The following is a 21,735-nucleotide window of genomic DNA, read 5'->3' as shown; positions in this document are numbered from 1 at the left end:
ACTCCATTTAGTAAATCAGAGATAAATAAGGATAAGTGTTGTGGTTTTTTTAAATTACCTGCAGGCATAATCTTAATTAGGCAATTCACAACTTGTACAACCTCGAGTTAGAACAGTGAAAACAGTTATCTAGCCTCTGAAAATAATCAAATATAACTACTTTATGGCTCACATTGAAACAAGTCACAAAAATGTAAAAAAGAGGGGGGAAACCTGAATTTCTGACTACAGAGAGGAGTTTTCCATCCACTTGGCATATGATTTGATTAGCGTTATATAAATTAATTTAATATGCCCTAATCCAATAGAAAGAAAAAGAATGAGAAAGTGGGATTGGTTTGTCAAATCATCCAGCGTTTTTCTTAGGTTCTTTCTTGTAATATCAAAATACTGAAAAGTTTGCAAGTTACCATGTCATTTTTATAGAACTTTTCCCCCTTGTATAAACTAAAGAAGTAAATGTCCCCTTCAAATGCCACTAGCACAGATCTTCTATATTGTCTCTATTCTAATTTAAAAATATATATATAATTTCTAAAAGAAATTAGATAAGTGTATGCAAGTCTAGGCTGCACATAGAGGGCTATCTTGAGCTGTCAGCTACATGCATGCAGAACCACTGATTTCAGTGGTGGAAAACACACAGACTAAAATTTAGCCCACTGGGTTTTTGTTAACCTTTTTTTTTTTAAATTGTATTTCCTAGCAAACATGATTAAGTATATTTAGAGAACAGCTTTGTGATTCTGCACAAATGTTTTCTGAAATGGTCTAAAAGAAGGTCTAAAACTTACCACACAAGTCAGGTCTCTTGATACATCCACTACTTGATGTGCTACTTGCAAGTCCATTAAAGGCTGCTAAGCCATCTGAGCTGTAAGCTCTTAAGACTGATAACATGTTCATCTGCTTCTCCAGGACCTGGGGACCCTGAACTTGTTCGGGTTTCATTACACCTTGTGCGGTTTCATGGGAGGAAAGAAGATTCTGACTGTGCCACTGCTTTTCTGATGTTTGTGGCAACGGTGATATGAGTCCTTGTGTTGATGGTGAGGTGACTGTATTTTGTATATTGTCACCTCCTTCACTGCATTCTTTATTTAGGGCAGACAGCGGCTTGTTCATAATATCTGGTTCTGTTTCAATGTCCTCATCTTCAATGTTTTCTTCCTTGGAGGATTCCATATCCTCAGATGAAGCTATGTCAGACAGGTCATCAGTAGCACTTTTATTTACAGAGTCAGAGAGCAGCATATTTGAGTCATCTTCAGATTGTGTTTTGACTTCGGGGTCATTACTGGTGCAAGAATTTTGTGCTCCCGTGCCAATAACACCCGGATAAACACCAAATTGCTTGTAGAAGTCTGTTGTAAAATTACAAAAAGGAGACTCCATATGGCTGGGCCAGGAAGCATTCTTTTGTTCTGCAAGCACCTCTTTATTTTGTCCTTGGGTCATTTTCTCAGAAGCAGAGTCCAGCTGGCTGATCAAATTTGAAACTATTGCCTCTTTGCTGGACTGTCCTGAGGAGGGGAGCAAACTGACTTTATTTGCTAAAGCCAAAGCTTCCCAAGATTGATCTTTGCTATTTCCTAAAATATTATCTTTACGTTTAGCTTTGCCTAAGTGATTAGCTTGGAGATGCAGTGCCATTAGTTCCATAGATGAAGTTGTAAAGGAACAAAATAAGCAGCCATGCCAAGCAATATTGTCTTGAACTGTGACAGATGAACCTGGAAGTGAGGTGGCATCTGGTCTCACAGATAAGTCAAGAGGTTCATACTGGGATTTTTCTGCTTTTCGTTGTGAGGACTTGCTTTTTATTTTTTCCTCGCTGCTATCTGATCCCACAGTTTTTGTAGAAAGTGGATCTGATTGGGCCTTATCCTTCATTTCTTTTTCCTTCTTCAAGGAACTCAGGACAAAGCTATCCATGAAAGCTTGCAAAGACCCTTGAAAGTTCACTCCATTTCCAACCATGCTCTGATAAGCTCGGCCGAGTTCAGAAAAGTGAGTTCCTTTGGAGGATATATCAGAACCCTTCATATTCTCGGAAGACACATCAGAAGACATACTAGCTGCTTGTCCTTGTTGGTCTCCAGAAGAAAGCATTCCTGATGCCCACTGCTGAGAGACCATGCCACTTCGGAAATCAATGCCAGGAAGCCCCTTGAAGGCTCCTCTCAATATGTCTGGCCTTATAAACACCGATCCTTTACTTGAGGTTTCATCTTTGTGTTCTTGACTTTGAGACCCAGGGAGAGGTCCTGCTCCATTCTGTCGCTCCCGATGGTGCCGTTCCAAGTGGTATTTGAGGGAAGCAGACTGGGTGCCAGCATAATCACAATGTGGACACTTGTAAGGTTTCTCACCTAGAAATTTGTGTAAAAAGACAAATACATATTGTGTTAGCTGTGCTTTGGTCTATGGAGCAATGCAGGAAAATCAACATTTGTTCTTTACACATAAAACCCGCAGCTAACAGATAATTTTTAAGAGATGTTTCTTTAATACAGGAATAATTAATCATTTTAAGATTTTTTTTTAATGGGATCCTAGCATGTGGGGCTATTCAGGAATGACATGCTATCTACACACAATTAGCTATCTTTTTCTTAATCTAACATGTAGAAAACTGTTGTAGAATTAAAAGCTATGATTATGAAAATGAAGCATAACAATTTCAACCACAGTAATCATTAAAAATACAAGTTAAAAAAAAGAGAGACGAAGTATGTAACAAATGGATGGTTGCAATATTTTGTGTATACAATTGCTCTAAAATTTGTTTAAATTATACACATGGAAACCATTTTTAAACCTAAAAATTTTATGGCACTGTTACGCAAGACTGAAATGAATGATTTAAGTCTTGCTCTGCAGTAAATCATGGATATAATTAGCAAATGGCATACTGCACAAGTAATTTATCATTATTTGGAGGGCACCATTCCAGAAGGATTCAAAGATCTGCAGACCTACTGCATTGTTTCTAAATAAAGAACTATAAATACAGATTCTATAAAATATTAATATCATTACAGTACATTATGATTGCAGCATGTAAGAACATATAGTTAAGATAAAAAGTAGTCAATAAAATTAAAAAGAAAACAAGTAGTAAAAAGGTACAAAATATATTTAAGTTCTGTATTTGAAATTAGCATTATCTACTGTTTTTTGCAGTGGCTTAAATTTGTACTAATGGCATTTCTAATGTTCTAGTAGTAAAAAGTGTAATTTACCTATAATAAGCACTTTTCTAGAGACTAAGGATCAGCTTAAATAGTGTTTTAAAACATATAAGACGATTTTTATGAATTAAATATATATTTCAACTCAATACTAAACTTTTATTGTTCTTCTCATGATTTAAATGAACTCAGAGATATTACACATATATTAAATATTCACATACAATCATAGATATATATCCAGAAAGAAAATACATCTAAATAAATATAAATTCAAATCTATGCAGAGCACTTGTTAGCAATCAACGTTTCCTTGTAGAGTTGAGAAAGGAAATACTCACGGAAAGAGACAGGAGTCTGACAGTACTGTAAGCTTCTTTTTAATAGTGCCCTGTCAATTAGCAATTATTTTTATGAGGAACCTCAACAACAAGAAGAAAGTGTTTTTTCTCTTATGGGTTTTTCCCCGTCCCTCTAACGGATCTAACAGACAATGCAAACCTTCTGTGAAAGCATTCTGGAAATACGTAACTGTCTTAAAAATTCTTTCAGAAGAATAAGAATTGTACAATAAAACTGGATAGGTTATCACAGTAGTCAAAAAGTTACCAATTCTTGACTAACTTCAAAACCCATTTCCAGTAAAAACTGAAGGATTTTAACATTTTTGAGGGCTTAAGGATTAAATAACAGTTTAAAAAATAGCATCTTATTTCAAATAACAGTTTCTTGTTGATTGTAATTAGCAAAATGGGATTCAGCTAATGAACATTCAAGATGGCCATACAGCACTACCTGAACCAACCCAAAGATGTACTAGTAGGTACAATGCATAAAGAACTCAAACAATATATGCCAGCCTTCAAAAGTCAGTAAGATGAAGCTGGCCACATATAGTCTGGCTTTCCCTCAAAACCTGAGAACATCTAGTCTAGTCTATTTTATTCTAATCAATTCAATAGGATAGGAAGTGTTTTAGGGCAAGGCAAGGGGTAATAGACACAATTTGCCTATGTATATGCATCCATAACCTGAAATACAATTGCTGCTCAGTATATTCCCTCGTGCAGATTCTTCTTCTTGGCAGTAAGAATATTCTGTGACAGTTCTGCTGCTGGCCAGAATACAAGCTTACATTAATGTTGTTTTTACATCATAAATGGGCTCCAGTTTTTATAACGAGTTCCTGTTCTTCCAGACCTTGGTGCTACGTATTTGGCCCTACATGTTACAACCAATTCATTACAAGGTTTTTAATTCTCTTTGATACAAAAAAGGGAATTAAAACATTGTCCAAGAACTTTATGTTAGTCCAGTTCTGATGCTGAGAAAATATTTCTAAAAGCCCAGTATGTAAAATGCCTTCGCTTTTTAATTCCAACTCCACTTAACTGAAAACTATTCTAGAGCACCTAGATCTTTACATAAGTGTTAAATCATTGATCATTTCCCTTTATGATTATAACTCTTTTTGGGGTGTATCTAAACACTGAACGACAAGTGACATCATCATGAGAAATTGTGTTCTGCCGCTGCAGATGCTGTGTGAACTGTTGATAACATACTTCCGCAATGATAAGGCAGATTTTTACAATATAGGCTGAGCTAATGATGCTATAAACATACAGGAGGTGCTTCAGGCAACAAGTATATTTAAAAATGGGTGCAAGGGAGTTAAAATATGCTAACTAAAGGAAATACTAATAATACTATGCACTCATAAAGTGCCTTCCATCCAAAGCACTCTGCACTGACAACATACTTTTATTTTTAATTGCTGAGCCCTGAAGATATTCCATTTTCCTTTCAAAGACCCACAGTAGAGTGACCTTCCCTTTGCTGAAGGAGACCTGGACATGACTCCCCACAAATCCCATCAGCCCTAGCCTACAAGAGGATACCAATTGAGACAGTTTGATCAAAAGTGCCAATTTCCCCTGGAGTTGAGTCCACTGAAACTACAATGCTCCCATCTCTTGCGAGGCTGTGAATGAGGGTTTAAACTGAGGGCTCAAACTCTGATCTAGCATGTTGCAATACACCGAGCCCCCTTAAATCAGAGGACTTGCCAAAAAACTGTGGCAGAGAAAAATATTTGAAAATATTCCCCACAATCTAAATATGAAAGTGACTAGCTTATTTAAAAAAGTTCCCTTACAAAAGTAATTGCTGCGATTCCAGAAGCCAATATAGAGAAGTAGTTAGCATCTGATGAAGTAGGTTGTGGCCTATAAAAGTTTAAGGCTCTAGGCCTCTCTGAACCAGTGAGTTCTGCCTTCTGATAGAAGGTGGAATGAGCATTGATGAACTAAAGTATCTCCAAAACTGTGAAGTTTTGGGATTTGAACAATTTCTAACTTGAATAATTGGTCAGAGATATTTACAAGGCACTCCATCTATCCAGAAGTAATGTGCCAAGTGTCAGTCCCAGTAGCAGTAGTTATAAACTCCTGGGGGAAAGAAATAGCCCGAATTTTTAATGAGAAACCAGCAAGATCCTGAACCTCCCTGTTTCTGTCAGGAACTATAATAATACTAGGAAGCCTAAATAGCATAAACAGGGTCGGACTTTTCTTGTTAGAGGTATACTTGTTTGTATCTAATACTTTGAAGAAACGTTTCAGAAATCTCATCCTCGTGTAATGATTACCCTGATGTTAATGCCAAGAGCGGCATCTGGGTGAGTCATTTAACACCTAACTTCTGCTTGCATAAATTAAATCTGCCATGTAGAGGTGAGGAAAACATTACTTTTTCAACAACTTTCCTAAATTTGATATCAAAGGGTCATTCTTTCATAGTTCACAATGGGACTGTCGGATAATTCTCTGAGCCTTATTTCCATCTCCAGAAACCTTTCACAACCTAACAGAGAACTGTCCCAGTACCTGGTTATAAAACTATTTCACAAGGCAGTAGTTATCTAGATGGCATAATCACTGCTCTCATCTACCTACTAGTCTCAGTTACCAGGCACAAGTCAAATCATAAGAATTGTTCTCTGACAGGATACAACAAAACAATTCAAGACTACTGTAAAAAGTGGACAATATCCCGGCAGACAAGTAGAATCAGACATACTGCCCAGTGGGAATTGTATACTTACACAGATCCAGCCTAGAGGAAAATGGCACCCTGGATGAACTTATATTTGGTGCACTCCCTGCCCCCCCGCCCCCCATTCCTTTCCTTTGGGCCAGGGCCTCCCACGGGCAGAGGATGAAGAGTGACACTTTGGTCCCAGCCTGTGGCAGCGCTACAGGGACCTGGCTGGGATGAGGGCTTTCAGGTTTGAGGTTGGTCCCTTCCTGGCCACCAGCCCACGCCAAGTTCCTCTTCAGCTGCAGCTTGAGGCAGGGGGCAGGGATCAGCCAGGGCAGGGCAGGATCAAGTGGCACCCCCCTCACTGTAGGGACCTGGGAGATCACCTATCCCTAAGGCTGGCTCTGTACTTATACATACAATGAATTACATAAACAACATGGATGTTTATCTTATTCAGACTACTACCACTCCCCCCTATGGTTCTTATATACCACAAAATCACACCATCCATAGGAAAAAACTACTGTGAAGCTAAACAAGAACACTGACAGATTAAATGTATAGATCTGTAGATTTTATGGCCAGAAAACACTATCTCATCACTCTCCCTTCCAGCCCTAACAGCTATGAAATCTTATTTGTAATCTGAATTTGTATAGATTCAGCTCCCAATCACTGCATCTCAGTGGGTCTTTTTTCTATTAGAGAACTGACTACTATGAGAAATCTCTTCCCCTTGTAGGTGCTACAGAATGTAGTCATGTCACCTGTTAACCTTTCCTCACACATTTTCAAAGACACACAATGCTTTTTGTAGCTCCTTTCTGCATCCTTTCCATCAAGTCTTGTGTCACTGGCAAAATTTGCCAGCAACAATTTTAGATTTTCTTCTATATGACTGCTCACATTACAGAAAAGCATTGGCCCAGGGACCTCACTGGAAAAACGCCTACTGCATGATGACTCCCTGTTTACAAATGTATTTTATAATATGGGCCACAGTGATTTTGTATACTGTTTTTTATCAAAATGTCAAAAGTAATACATTATGTTAAGAAAATGACCATAAGAAACTAAATATTAATCTTTACCATCAACATATTAGATGAAGTATTTTTGGTAAGACCTATTTTCATAAGTATATGTTGATTGACATTAATTCTGCCACCATTTTTAATTCTTTACCAAACAAATCGCATATAATTTTTTCCATGTTTTTTTTTTAGGACTGATGTTCAAATGGTACTAAAATAAATTACTCTATAGTTTATTACTAACAAAATAAATCACTGTAGTTTTTTTCCAGATCTTTTTTTTTCTTTCTGAAATACTGGAACAGCATTAATTTGCTTCCTCAATGGTCTGGAACTTTCACAGTGTTCCAAGACACTTAGGCTAGGGACAGAAGTTACACATACACTGGCATAAGTAATTGGAAACCAGTTCAAATCTGTAACACAACAGAAATTCTGTACCTATAAACCCCTTTCAAAATGCCTGAAACCTGTTTAAAATAAACCTGGATGGATAACTGATTTAGCTTAGCTCAATTTATTGAACTTCTGTCCCAGATCCCCTCCAGATTCAAATTAACTCACTGTCTCCAGCATCCCAGGATGCTTTGCACCTACCCCTCACAGGGTGAGTGGGCTAGCCTTGGCCCAAGTGTCTGCTCCAACCCAGCAGGGGGGCATGCTCTAGCTTCTGGCCTGGGCCACTGCAGGCATGTGGCTGCATTTCTGGAATCAAAAATGAATGTCTGTTCCCTTGCTAATTGGTTCAGTCTATGCAGCTTAGACTAAACTGCAAAGATTGAATCGAGTCAGCCTCAGGCTTTCTGAGTGTCTTTCCTTAGCCTTAAGAATCATTTGATTTTAATGGCTGCCATTTACCATTCTTCTTATTGCATGTTATCATTCTAAAATAAATCTTCCTGCTCTTTTCTAAATAAAGGATAGAAATATTAATTTAATGCTTCTGTAGTTTTCTGTATCACAGTTGATAATTTTAGCATTGATGTATGATATCAGACATACACCATACTGTTTATCTAACTGTTCTTAACCTAAGTAGCTATAGATTTTTTCTGGTACCTTTAGATTCCCTTATCAAATGTCTACATTTCCTAACTGCTAATTTGTACTGACTGCTTTCAGCTTTTCTATTATGTTTATTTATTATAAGACTTTTACATTTTTTACATATTTACATCTGTACTTTGCTTCTTACCACCAAAACAATTTCTGGTAGTACTCCTTCACAGCATATAGGCTCTTTACATTAGTTCAGGAACTTAGTCACACTGACAGCTCTTGCAGCTAGCAGCAGGGTTTTTGACATCACTTACAGACAATGTAAGTCAAATTTGGCCCCATATACTTCTACATATGGTTTTATTTTATGTTAAGCATAATGAAATCCAACAGCTTAACTCCAGTGAATATTGTTTAATAAAACTATTGAAAACATTTTATGGCATCTTTTATTTTATCATTGGAGTGGTTATTGATAACCTATTTTATCCATTGTACAGTAGATATTTTAGAAATGGATTGCTGTATGGTTTAATTAGTTCATTATTATGCCTATTCTTACACAGTAATTTCTTTTATCATTCTAATCATTCACTTCACACTTTTTAAACCAAATGGAATATCAAAGGTTCTGTAAGATTATTTTTGGATCATGCACATGTTTTACCACACAATTAATCTGTTTGTCAGAAATACCAGTTGACGTCTTCCCTTTACAACTCACTTTACTCATACTTTAACTCAATAGATAAGATTTGGATATACTCCTCCATCTCACAAAAAATAAAATAAAACAAAACATTTTTGACGCTATGACTCAGTTTATTAAGGGGATTCCATTCTAGTACTTGACAAACAGTAAATGTTTTAATTTTTGGTAATGTTATATAATTGAATATTTTCATTTATTTACATATTCTCTCTAAAATTTATTTAGTCTTTTTACATGTCTTTACTTAGTTAATGCACAAAGAGATAAATATGGATGTTCCTTTGCAGTGAAGCTCCAGTACATTAATATAAACTGTACACTAATTCCCCCAAAGCATATATATGTTGTAAACCTGAAGACTTTTTACACAGCTGCTTATTGCTAAACAGTGCCTTGTCCAGAAGGGGACAATCTGTGTCTCTAATTGCTGTCACTGAAGCTGAGATTCATTATGTGACTTTCCCATTAAAATGTGAGCATTAATTTGTATAATGAAATATCACCCACTGCAGTGTTCATTAGCCATGCCCTACTGTATACTGCACATTGTTAGCTACCTAGAAACTGTAGTTAATTTCACTAATGGATATTTCCCTACTTAGTGTTTGGTAGGAAATTTATACTGTAACATTACCTCTTAAACTTTTAAGGAAATTTAAATTCAATCAATTATTTTCAACAAAAGTTTGGGATATCATTAAGGCAGGAAAAGGCAAGCTGTACAATGTTAAGGATGGGAAATCTGGAGAAATCTAGAGAAATGAAAAGTCCTTTTAGTTCATCTCAGAAATGTAAGAATAAAGGATGTTCAGTACCAAAATTGTCTCCTCTTGGAGCACACATCCCCATTTTCCTTAATTATTCATATTGCTCATCCCACTACAAGCGCCTTCAGAGAATGGCAACAGGCAGTCTTTTTTTAGGAAGAAAATGTGAATTGAATTCATTTAAACAGCACCATTTTTAGTGTATTTCATCAGTTCATCTAAGCAAGTTTTAAAATGCCACAGTTGCATTTTAAAGAGAATCGAGCAACAGTAATGCTGCAGGATGTATATTATATGTACATGTGTGTATTGTGTAGCTTATGTAACACAGGTCAGTTGATATGGCTCAGTGAAGCTTTTTCCCTTTATCTCCTCTTCAGTATGTGAATACAGCTCACTTCCTACTCAGGGCCAATTTCTGATTCATACATATGACTTTTTTACTCAGGCGAATACACAAGCCAGGGTATAAGCACACCCGAGTCTTGATGTGGGTAGAACTCTAATATGTGTATACTTGTACCCTTGCAGGTACCTTTGCAGGTTTGTGAACACCTACAGTGAGAACATACACATTTTCAAGTCTGAAAATTTGTCCCAACACAACTTGCTTATGGGCAATGACAGTGAGCACAATCTCATCATTTCTTACTTAACCATTTCTGTGCCCTTTTAAAGCTCAGTTTTTTAGGGTGACAAACACCTTCAATTCTCATTGACTGCAACGGAAATTGAAGGCATTAATGAAGCTATAGAGGGTGCTTATTACCATGTCAGATGAAACCTTAAATGACTTGGTTCATAGGACAAACCACACTTCCCTGTACAGCATATACTATCCATATACATTACTTAGAGTATTGGAACTGTTCATGATCTTTGCTGTTTTTATCCTGATAAAACCCCAGGAAGTAATATCCTCATTTCATAAATGGGGAACAGAGGTACAGAGCGGTTAAGTGATTTGATATATGTCACACATGACTGTGGTCACTCAGGGGCTGACTTTACATCTCCCATGTCCTAAGGTAGAACCTAATTATTGGATAATCCTTTCTCTCGTCTTAAGTGTCATTACTGACATTTTACTGGAATGTCTGTCCTTACATAAAACAGTGCATTCTATGCCCCTGTAGGGCTGTGAGTATAGGACAGAAAATAAAGGATGCCAACATAACTTAGGAGTACAAAACCATAACTAATTAAAGTAATTAACCAGTACATTGCACTATCGTACATACCAGTATGTTGAGCTATCATATATCATATATACTATAACACCCTTTAGTAGCATTATGGTACCTGTGATGGTCCAGAAAATATGTGAGAAGCAAGAACTGTATGATATGCTTGATTATAAAGTTTTTGTGCACTGTCTCTGCACTTTCATTTATTCTGGAAAAGTATTTTGGAGATCTACAGGAATGGAGCCGATCGAACAATATCCCAGAGTAATTCCATCAAGGAATGTTCTTGTTCTTGTCATAAAGTAAGGATTTGCCCAACCTCTTTGTATGCTTAAACTGTACTATCCTTGTTACTGATATTAAGACATTTGGGATCAAATTCTCACAGAACTGTCACACCAACTCCCTTGGAATTACTCCTGATTTCAATTGGCACGAATGAGATCAGCATCGGTATACACGTTCCAGCTGTGTGAATCCATTTCTATATTATCAGCATTTTGTTTAGGTGAGCCATGTCTAACCAGAGAAGTGCTTTTACCAAAAACAACAGAGTAATGGTTTTCTGAACTATGCTAGCTTAGAAGCTGAAAGTTCTACAGGAAGACTGAACTACTAATTTTTGTATCACGTGGCCCTTTCTGACTCTTGTAGCATAAGCACACAGAAATCCAACAGCTGACCTACTCCATTTACAAAAACCTCCCCCACTGAATACCGTTCAGTCAGCAAAAGAGGAATTAATCCGTGCATTAGGATGTTGGGAGTGAACCGAACCAGTTAACTGAGTACTTGTGTTTCTTTTCTAAGAAAACAGAGGGCAGTTTCATTTGATACAGAGACAAAAGAAGCTCAAGTGCCTTCTTTGGCCCAACAGTGCCGGGGGCTCCTTTTAGCTGGATCAGACTCTGAGTCTGGTTTTGGCATGTATACCAAGCCATCCTACCTATAGGCCTCCAAACACACAGATGTTCAGAGGAACCTGACTTTTCCTGAACTGCTTGAGCTCATCTCTAACAAACAGGTGCTGCGAGAACAAGAGCAGTAATTGAGTTAATGTAGTGGAGAAACACAGGAGAGTGTGTTTTATCAATCAGTTATATGATCCAGACATATAATAAAGTCAGATTGTAATACAAACTACAGAAAACTGACAAACACCATCCTAGATAAGTATGAACTAAACAATATAATATTTGCTTAATAATTGGTATCTATTACATCATTTCCATTTGCTGCATAAGAAATGAAATTTGATTTAATAACTCTAGTAATTTGCCATTTTACATTTTTTCTAATGTTTATTATGATTATTTATACAGTTTAAAACACTGTTTCATTTTTAAAATACTCTTGTCATTATTTTACAAATACTTTGTTCTTAGTTTAATGGAAATTGATCCTTATCTATTTTAATTTCATCATGCTTTTAAAATACACTGCATATGCTGTTTCAATAGTTTGCATAATGTTTCTGTAAAGTCATATTTTTTGTTCTATTACCAGAAGGACTTTTTTTCTTACTCTGATTCTAAGGTGGTTTTAAAGCATAATTTTTAGGGAATGCCTTCATTTTAATTTATTTGTTTTCTACAAATTATACTCTGCAAATATTGTAAGCAAGATATTGTCATCTTTAAGGAAACAAAAACCAGTGAATACCTATTCTTGGTAAGGTTTTTCAGAAGGGGTAGGGAGAGGAGCAAGATGAAAGGGAAGCAAAGAGGAGGTACCCAGTGCATTCATCTACATGTGCAATTAAGACGGAGAGACAAACACCGGCACAGTTTGTGCTGGAGAAAACTGCTCCCAGGTGCAGTATTTACATATGCACCCAGGACTGCAGAAATTCAGGCCAAAGAGGAGCAGCCCTGGGCTGGCAGGGATCGGGGGGGGGGAAGGTCAGGCCTGGGCTCCAGGTGGCGGCATCAGGCCTGGGACATGAGGGTGCTACAGTGGGGGTAGGCAGCAGGAAGCCCCTGCACTGTCATACCCTTTTGCCCTAGCCAGCCTGTCACAACCTACATGTGTGTTACAGCACACATAACTAGTATGCTGTACTGTCCAAGACAGTACTATCCTATGGCAAAGTTAATTAATTTACTGTGCCCTAATACTGGCACATATGCAGACTGTGACGCTTTACTGTGGAGCTAATTAGCTGATGCAGTAAAGGACACATGTAGATGCACCCAGTTTTCCCTGAACCTTCCACTATTTTAAACATTAAAATAGTGTAAAATCACAATTATTGGGTTACTTTCAAATAATGGTATTGCCATATATTTACTTTTATTACAGTAGTAAATATAGAAATGAGGCCTGTGTTGTGTTAGGTACTGTACAACTCTAAACAACTAGTAAAGATAAAGTCATTGCCCTAAAGGGAATGCATGCAAAAGTGAAACAATATTAAGGGTCACATTTTCAGAATCACATTAAATCTATCATACATGGTCAGTTCAATGACAGAAAGATAAGATATAATGAATATATTCTATCAGTTCCTTTAAATGTCCTAATTTTGCCAATTTGGGGCCCTTGTAATCAAATTTTCAAAAGCATTCTATTTGCATACTCAGAAATATAGGCTGCCTATACACATGCTGGTTCACATTCAAATTAGATTCAGTCTGCTCCACATTCTAATTAAAACACTCTAGCGTGGCCTCACCATCACGTGTATAAGCCTCTGCACATTTAAAAATGGCTGCAGGGGTTCTTTATCTAAGCCTCATCAAATGAGGTCTAAATAGTGTCCTGTGGCCATTTTTAAACATGCAGGTGAGGTGTTATAATTACTAACTGCTCCGATTAAAGCATCCCCACCCGAAGCATGTTTGTAGGCGGCCGTAGTTTCAAGGTTCTGAGAGTAGAAATGAGAAGCATACCCCAATAGCCACCCCAATACCTGATTTATGTCAGGAAATAGTACTTGCTTACCCGATTTGTAAAATTAAAAACGAAGAAAAGAGAATGCACTCATAGGTACAGCTACAAAGTCTCTCTTCAACTTTCTCATTCTGTAAATAACTGAAGAATGTTTAAACTGTTTTCACTGAAACATTCTAATATAACTGTGGTCTAATCTTTCAGGAAAAATCTGGAAGGTCATACATATTAACTACCCAAATTGCCCAGTAGTTTACCTGCTGGCTAGAAAGAAGGATACTGCATGTGAAAATGATTTGCACAGGTGACCATGCACGTTCATCAATAAGTCTCTAATCTCTCCTGATAGTCTCTACCCCAGGCCTATCTATCTATACCCCCATTCAGCTTCTAGATCTAAAGGCCTAGGTACTAAACCCCATATATGGTTTCCAGAGGATAAGAGATTCAGACTCTGCCAACTGAGGTTGAGAATAAACTGAATTTTCTGATTCAAAGCCAATTCTACTGTTTCAGACAGTTTTCTGAGCTCCCCCCAACCCTGCCATACCCCCTTCCAAAATGGAGTGAGAACTACATAATTTCTTGCAAAACATTTTCTTTAAACTGAATTCCAGGCCAACTTAAACAAGTCATTTCATCTTATTTTGATGCTATCAAGTCATTCATTCCAATTTCAACGGTTTACAATATTTATTTATTTATTGCTATAAGAAACAATTTCATTTTGAAATGAAAAATCAAAACATTCCATTCTGAACATGTCAAAACAGGACATTTCTGGAGCATTACTGAAATGCTTCATTTATTAATTTTTTTTAATGAAATGTTGTTTGGATCAACACGTTTTTCAAAACATTTTCATGTCAAGGAAAATGAAATGGCATTTTGTATTGAAAAAAAAAATTTCAACAAACATTTCCACCTAGCTCTCCCACCAGGCATATCTTTTAAGAAAAATGCTTCTTTTTGGATAGCCACCCTCCTCCCTCACCCACTTTACAGAGCCTCACATAGCCAACAGTTGCAGAGATAGCTATAGGCCTGTAGAGTTCATAATATATGGATACATGGGATACAGAAATGTCATATTAGCCTTGAATTATGCATAGAATTTCAAGTCATGTCAATGGAAACTAAGCACATAGGTAAAGGCCATTGTATGGCAGTCAGTCATTTACCATACAATGATTATAAGGTTTAATAAGCACCCATTAAAATATCTCTGTATATCATCCTTATGCTTATTTTATTAGAAAACATAGTACAATATTTTTAAGGAAAAGATTACAGTTTCCTAGCCTTTAACACAGACCATACTCTGAATGAAATAAAACAACGATGGTGCCCGCATAACCAGAAAGTCTGCACAGGGTGAAAATAACTAACAAATTGCTATTATAAAACTAAAATAGGAGTAGGTACAGGTAGTGACTAGTAAGACTAGTGCAAAAATGTTAATTTCTAAATGTATTTGATAACCTGAAGGAGTTAAAATGTCCATGTGCATGCCAAGAGATGAAAAATGAGAATAGTAACAATAAATTGGATAGAAAGAATAACTTAAAACGAAACTATGAGTCCCTAAATAAATGTTAAGGGGGGCCTTTAGAGCAGTTAGTGTGACCGAAACCAATATGCTTGCACAGAAGAACAAGGGTAATTGAAGGACACAATGGTGAAACAGACTGAGATTTAAATTATCTCAAATAGGGAAAGATGAGTCTTTTCAAGTTGTCTTTTCACCAGTCAAATGTCCATGAGCGTTTTATTTAAGAAGATTGCCATATATCTTTCTCAAAAGTTCCTTCTGAGTGAACTACCACATCTTCACCTAAATTAGAAATTAAAACTTGAAACCAGGTGTTTATTTTAACACACCCACACAAGGCTCTTTCTATCAATGCCATATTCTTCTCATCCCCTTACCTGTGTGTATTCTCAAGTGGACTTTTAAATGGTGTGATGTTCTGAAAGTTTTTCCACAATAGGGACAGTCTTTCATGGCAGAACCAAGACTCCTGTCTCTCAGTAAAGCTGGCTGCTGGACTCCTACAGATCTCCCAGCTTCTTCTCCGATGTCTGAAACAGAAATGTTCTCACATCACTTCAGCACATGTCAGAAGTTGTTCTCACTAAAACTGCTAACACAACACAAAGTTAAACATGTCAATACTACACCTGTCTATTTCATTCTTTAAATCTGACAGAATGCTGACAATTCATGTATTTTCTTGTTATTCTCTTAAATTATTTCATCTTTCCTATCATCATTTTAAGCAGCATATGGTACCTTTATATTGAACTGAATTATACAAGAAAAGAAACAGCTGTGTCAGCAGCTGGTTTGATTTCTTCTTTTGCTTAGTTCCTACTAATTCCACCCCCCCCCCCAAAAAAAAAAGTTTTAAAATGTTATTGTGTTGAAGCTGGTTAATTTCTAATTATTGTAAAAGAGCTGTACATTTTTAGATTTAAAAAAGTTTGTATTTCGTATCTTAAAAACAAAAACAGCAGTACAGTTGTGGTGATAATGGGGAAGACTGCAGTGACAGTCTTGTGGGCATTATCTCCTTTCCTGCACACAGACTATGCCAATTTTCTTCCTGGGCTTTCCACCAATGGAGTTCAGCTGCATGAGTCTTTTTGAGGCCTAATATCAGGAAACACCAAAGGACAAGCAGGCCAATTGAAGAGAACTGTCTTTCCCACAACCACTGAACAATATTCAACTGCTTTGTTTCTCTTTCTTGACATACAAGGCTGCACTTACACATTGCATCTTATTACAATGGCTCTTGTGCCTAGGACACCATTATCATCTTCAGATATAAAAAATCTGGTTGTTTTCAACCACTTGGAACAAACTGACAAGTTACTATTCAAGTAGGTTCTGAACAAAGTGGGTTACAATTTAGGCAAAGGACTGACCAAAAATTACAAAAAACATAGGGTATTTTTTTAAGTCTTTATTCAAACCAATCATGTATCCCAAATATTATCTAGCATTTATGAAGAGTTCCCATTTAATATGTGGCATATGTACATAAGCATACATCAGACAACAGGATGGTAAGTGCAGAAATGAAATAACAATATTGTCACAACCTAGAAATACAATACACAGAGACACATTTTCAAATTATATGCAGAAGTTGAGCTATATGATACCCAATGATATTAACAGGAAGCACATATTTAAATCTTGATAATTTTCCCGATAAACTATTGATTAAAGTATCTGTTATGCTGCTAGAAAATGAAATGTAACTTATGTGGTGCTGTTCTTTACTTAGAAGTGATGGACAAAACAAAAGTATGTAAACACTTGACTAATAAAAAGGATATATACATTAGCATGACATAAATACCATATTACTGAAAAGGGGAACAACTGTAGATATTATAACTATATGCTAAACTATGGTGAACACTGTCACTTTTTTGAAGCAGTCTCAGATAGGGGTGTACCGAAGACACAGTGAGAGTGAAAATGAGAGAACAGCTAGAGACATACGTGAATAGCCTTAACAATTAAATTTTTAATTGCAACAACAAAATGCTCTTACCTAACACAGTTGAAAGCATTATGAGAATCTATTAATTAGGTAACAAAAGTCAAAAGTTCTAAATCCCCAGCTACTTTTTTCCAATGTACCTGATTAGATAAAAATATAATTTCTTTGTGAAAAGCCAGATATATCTATGTTTGAAATATATTTAGCATAGCCACTGGGAATATACACAGCCGTATAAAAGCAAAGATCATTGCAAAGATCATTTTAAGTTAAAAAGGATAGTATTCTACAATAAACCCATGCCTCACTAATATTCTGTAAAAGTTTTAAGTTCTGCTTCAAACTTGCAAAGTTAAACACAACATTTAAATTAGAAGGGCAGTAGCTGTCATTCTGAATTATTCACAAGTATTTAAAAGTAACATAATGCAGATTATATGTTGCTTTTCAGTAACAAGACAGACAAATATAGGTACTATCCTATATTTCCAATCTCCTCAAGGGATGCTGGTTTTCTACTATTTTATAAGGAGCATGTAACAGGAAAGTTATGTAAGATAGTGTCCAGAACTGCTTTGGGAAAAAGCATTTCTGAGGCTGTGAAGTACAAAATACAGTATGTATGATGATACTGAGCGATTTTAGTTTAATTTTCAATAAATATTGTGTGGACATTATAGATAAATATATAGATAAAGCTAACAAGCCACTCAGGATAAATTTACAGAACAAGACTACTAGTTATGTTTTGCTATATGTCACTCTAAATGATGGCCTGTTATCCATTTCCCTTTTATCTTTCTATCTAGAATATGTGTGGCCCAATAAAAAAGAATAAATTTGTAAGATAAACAGCCCGCCTTGCAGATTTAAGAGTCTAATTTTCACTTTATGCAAAATTGAATTTTTTTGAGGCAGTGAGACTATAGAGTTTACTCTAGCACTAATCCCTCTGAAAAAGCAAACTGAAAACAACAATGAAGCAGAGAAAGATGTGGGTGGTCTGAAGAGCTTTCCCTTAGATTTAAGTAGACATACAGTAGATAGCTCTAAAGGCTTTCCTCTAACAGGGCCTTACCTTTAAGAACTTTTTCTTCCCACAGTGAACGCATTCCTAAGACTTTAAAGCTGGGCTGAGGGCTTTTCTTTTGAATTGCTTTGCTTACAAAGCCCACCGAAGTGCTGGAGGCTGCTGCTACCTGAATGAATAGCTTTACATCTAAGTCCTTTTATTTGAATCAATGAAACTATAAGTTCACGGTTGCTGTCTGCTCCTCTCAGACCCCAGCCCACATCTCTGCTCTGCTCACTAAAGTACTGAATCAGCAAACTATCCCTATTTGCTAAAACACTTAATCACTCCCTTAACTGTAGCATGCGCTTACATCACAACTACTACCCCATAACAACTGCACTGATTAAAGCAGTGCCTAAAAGGCTAAGGAAAATATAAGGAGTGTATATGAGTGAATGTTAAAAAGGAAAATAAATCTGTAAAACAAAAGAATTATTATGGGGGAGTGGGTATTAAGACATTAAGAAAGCTGCTCCATGCGGCTTTACCAATAAACATCAATCCTAACCTTCAACTTCCCTTCCCTATACATCTACTTCAAGAACTTTGCTAAGTAGAAATTGGCAATTGGGTTGAACTGTACCAGTTTGTGGGAATGTTTGCAATGAGCCAAAAGGACATAAGGTTTGACTGAGCAAAATTATTGCAAATTTAATCAAGATTTTCCCCAAAGTTTCTGAGCTGATCCATTTCCAAAAATAAATAAATAAATAAGTATATAATTAAAAAAATAAAAATCCCACCAATTTTGTGAGGAAAAAGAACAGTTGACTATCTTACATTAACCATGGTTATTTGAGTTGTGTTGCCCATATAGCTTCTTTTGGTGGGTGTACATACTTCATGGACATGAGACTGGATTCATTTTGGCTACCGGTTTCTATCATAGCTTTCACCCTGGATTCCTTTCTGGCCCAGTGTATTCAAGAACATGACAGACATCAAATGTCTCCCTCTTTTGCCAATGAAAAATCTATAGCCGCAGGAATTCACAGAACAGGAAAAGAGAGAGGACTCTCGGATCCAAGTGAGCAATGCATTTAAAAGAACCATAGTTAGTGTAAGATAAATAACCTTTTTTCTTCACACGATTTTCCACATGGGTTCTTCTCCCAAAGACCAGAAAGCACTGACTTCATATGTTATGTAGTTAAGGGGGAAAATTTTGAGACCTGGTAGATGAAAGGCTACTGGTACAATGTGATAAAAGAATGCACTGGAGCTGGAGACAAATGGTTTCTTTACAAAATGGAGATGACCTTGCTCCGTCCTGTCCACTGACATTATAAATTATTACAGTTTTGACTGATGAGTCAAATAGTCTGGGAGCCACAATAGTCCCACAATAGTCTGGGACCTCCCCTGTGGGAGACAACATCATGCAGATCTAAAATCTAACATGGTTCCTGTGAATTCTGTACTCTGGGTGAGCAAAAGGTGGATTCTGTCTCTATCAAACTTAAACTTCAGTCAAGTGCTATATAATCCCACGAACAGAATTGGCAACATGACCACCCAGTCATCTAGGTATGTCCTTTCCTATGGTGAACACCCCCCTCACACACTGGGTTGTATAGTGTGTGTGTGTGGGGGGGGGGGACAAGATGGCCCTGTTGTTCCACCCATGTGCTCAGCACATAGCAAGGAGGGCCTTCATCTGGGGAAAATATGTAAAACCCTCATTGGCCGGGGGAAGCAGAGGATTCTTCAGGTTGATTGGTTAGGAGACAGACTGCAGTGTGGCACTCCCTAACTGGACAAGGCCAGGGATGCAAAGGGATATAAGGGGAGCTAGGCTTGTTTGGGGGAGAAGAAGCTGCTAGCAGCTGCAGAAAAGTGATGTCTCCTTCTAGGGAGAAGGAGTGGCAGATAGCAAAAAGGGAATCTCAGAGGGAAAAGAGATGGAGAATTGTCCCAGTGTCTGAGAACTCTTCTCCTTTTCTTCCCCCTTTTTTCCCTTCTCTTTTGAGGTTTTAAGGGATTAATACTGGGGAAAGAGCATTGGTTCCTTGGGTTTGCTGGTCAGGATTTAAACCTGGCAGCTTTAACAGGGTTGGAACCTGGGAGTTCCTAATCCTGCCAGTTTGGGGCAAGGGTTGAGGCTTGCAAATTTCTGAACCCAATGCAGCTGTGACCCAACTCACCTGTAGCCCAGGCCTAGAAGGCAGGCTTGGTCTTTCCACCTTGTTTCTTTTGGTATTCCTTTTAGTTGGCTGTGTGGTTGGGTTGGCTTTAGCCATTAATCAACCTGGTTCCTTTGGAGTTTTTCCTGCAGTTTTCATTTCAGCAGGCCATATAATCTAGTCCAGAAGTGTCCAGTGTGTGAAGCCTCAGTCTGGAGCCTCAGTCACTCCCCACACACACATATAGCCTCTCCACCAAAGATTATTCTGTTTTCTGTATTAAATATGTTATGGCTATACTGCTTGTGGGGGGGGTGTTGTTTATGCAGGACACCCTAGTAATTGATTTAGTGTTCCCAGATTATTGGGTGGGGGCTCAAGCCAAAGTAAATAAATTTACTGCCCAAAATTTAGTATCCCAAAAAATTGAACCTGGGCCTTGTACTGCTGGCCAGTGCCCAGCAGAAGGGTTACATGTCCAATTAAGAGGGCAGTAACAACTGCTAAGCCCTCCATGAAAATTCCTGTTGTTGTGAAGAGACCAAAAGGCAAATCCCAAAGTTAGTACTGAGCATTCCTCATCATGAATCTGACCTATTTTTTCTATGATGTATATATAAACATATAGAAGAGAAGTAGGTGTCCTAAAGATTAAGAGCCAATATAAAGGGTCTAATTAAGGCACTGTACATCAGGAAGCAGGATCCGTTTAGTGAACAATGGGTGCATCTACATGAGATGCTACTGTGTAGTGGTTACTGTGCATTTATTTAGTACTTGTATAATCAATAGTGTTGTGTGAAGCTTCAGGTGCTGATTCGATTTGGAGATTTGCCTTGATTTGGTGGCTGAATCTCTGAATCTGAATCGAATCAGGAGACCAATAAAAAGGTTGGAATCAATTTGAAGCTCTCTGAATCAATTCAGAAAAGATTTGGTGAGTTTTGGAGATTCAGGCAGTTCCCACTCACTGCCACAGGGAGCTGGACTGGACTTCATGCTGGTAAGTAGGGAGTGGGGGGGCTGGAGGAGGGGGGAAGGGACCATGTGGGGACCCCCACCAGACCCCATCCCCTGCCTGCTCCCCCAGCCTGAGTGCCCCCCGACCCCTGCCTGCTCTCTCAGCCCCTCGCCCCCCATGGCTGCCCTGCCCAGCCCCAGCTTCCAGTTCTTTAAAAAAAATAAATAA

At 37.4% G+C, this 21,735-nt stretch overlaps 1 protein-coding gene across 4 annotated transcripts in view; it reads right to left on the bottom strand.

Moving 5' to 3' along the window:
- Nucleotides 1-21,735, bottom strand: part of ZNF536 (zinc finger protein 536) — a 333,084-nt gene that overhangs the window by 173,957 nt on the left and 137,392 nt on the right. For all 4 annotated transcript variants that reach the window (XM_019535810.1, XM_019535811.1, XM_019535814.1 and 1 more), the window contains 2 exons: nt 15,760-15,912; nt 795-2,372 (listed from right to left, as the gene is read on the bottom strand). In XM_019535810.1, coding sequence (XP_019391355.1) covers nt 795-2,372; nt 15,760-15,912 — 1,731 coding nt within the window. The remainder of the gene's footprint in view (nt 1-794; nt 2,373-15,759; nt 15,913-21,735) is intronic.

This window comes from Crocodylus porosus, unplaced genomic scaffold (genome assembly GCF_001723895.1).
Source record: "Crocodylus porosus isolate Cpor-Errol unplaced genomic scaffold, CroPor_comp1, whole genome shotgun sequence".
NCBI lineage: Eukaryota > Metazoa > Chordata > Crocodylia > Crocodylidae > Crocodylus > Crocodylus porosus.
Note: the sequence above shows the minus strand (reverse complement) of the source record. Positions and strands in the feature narration are given on the sequence as shown.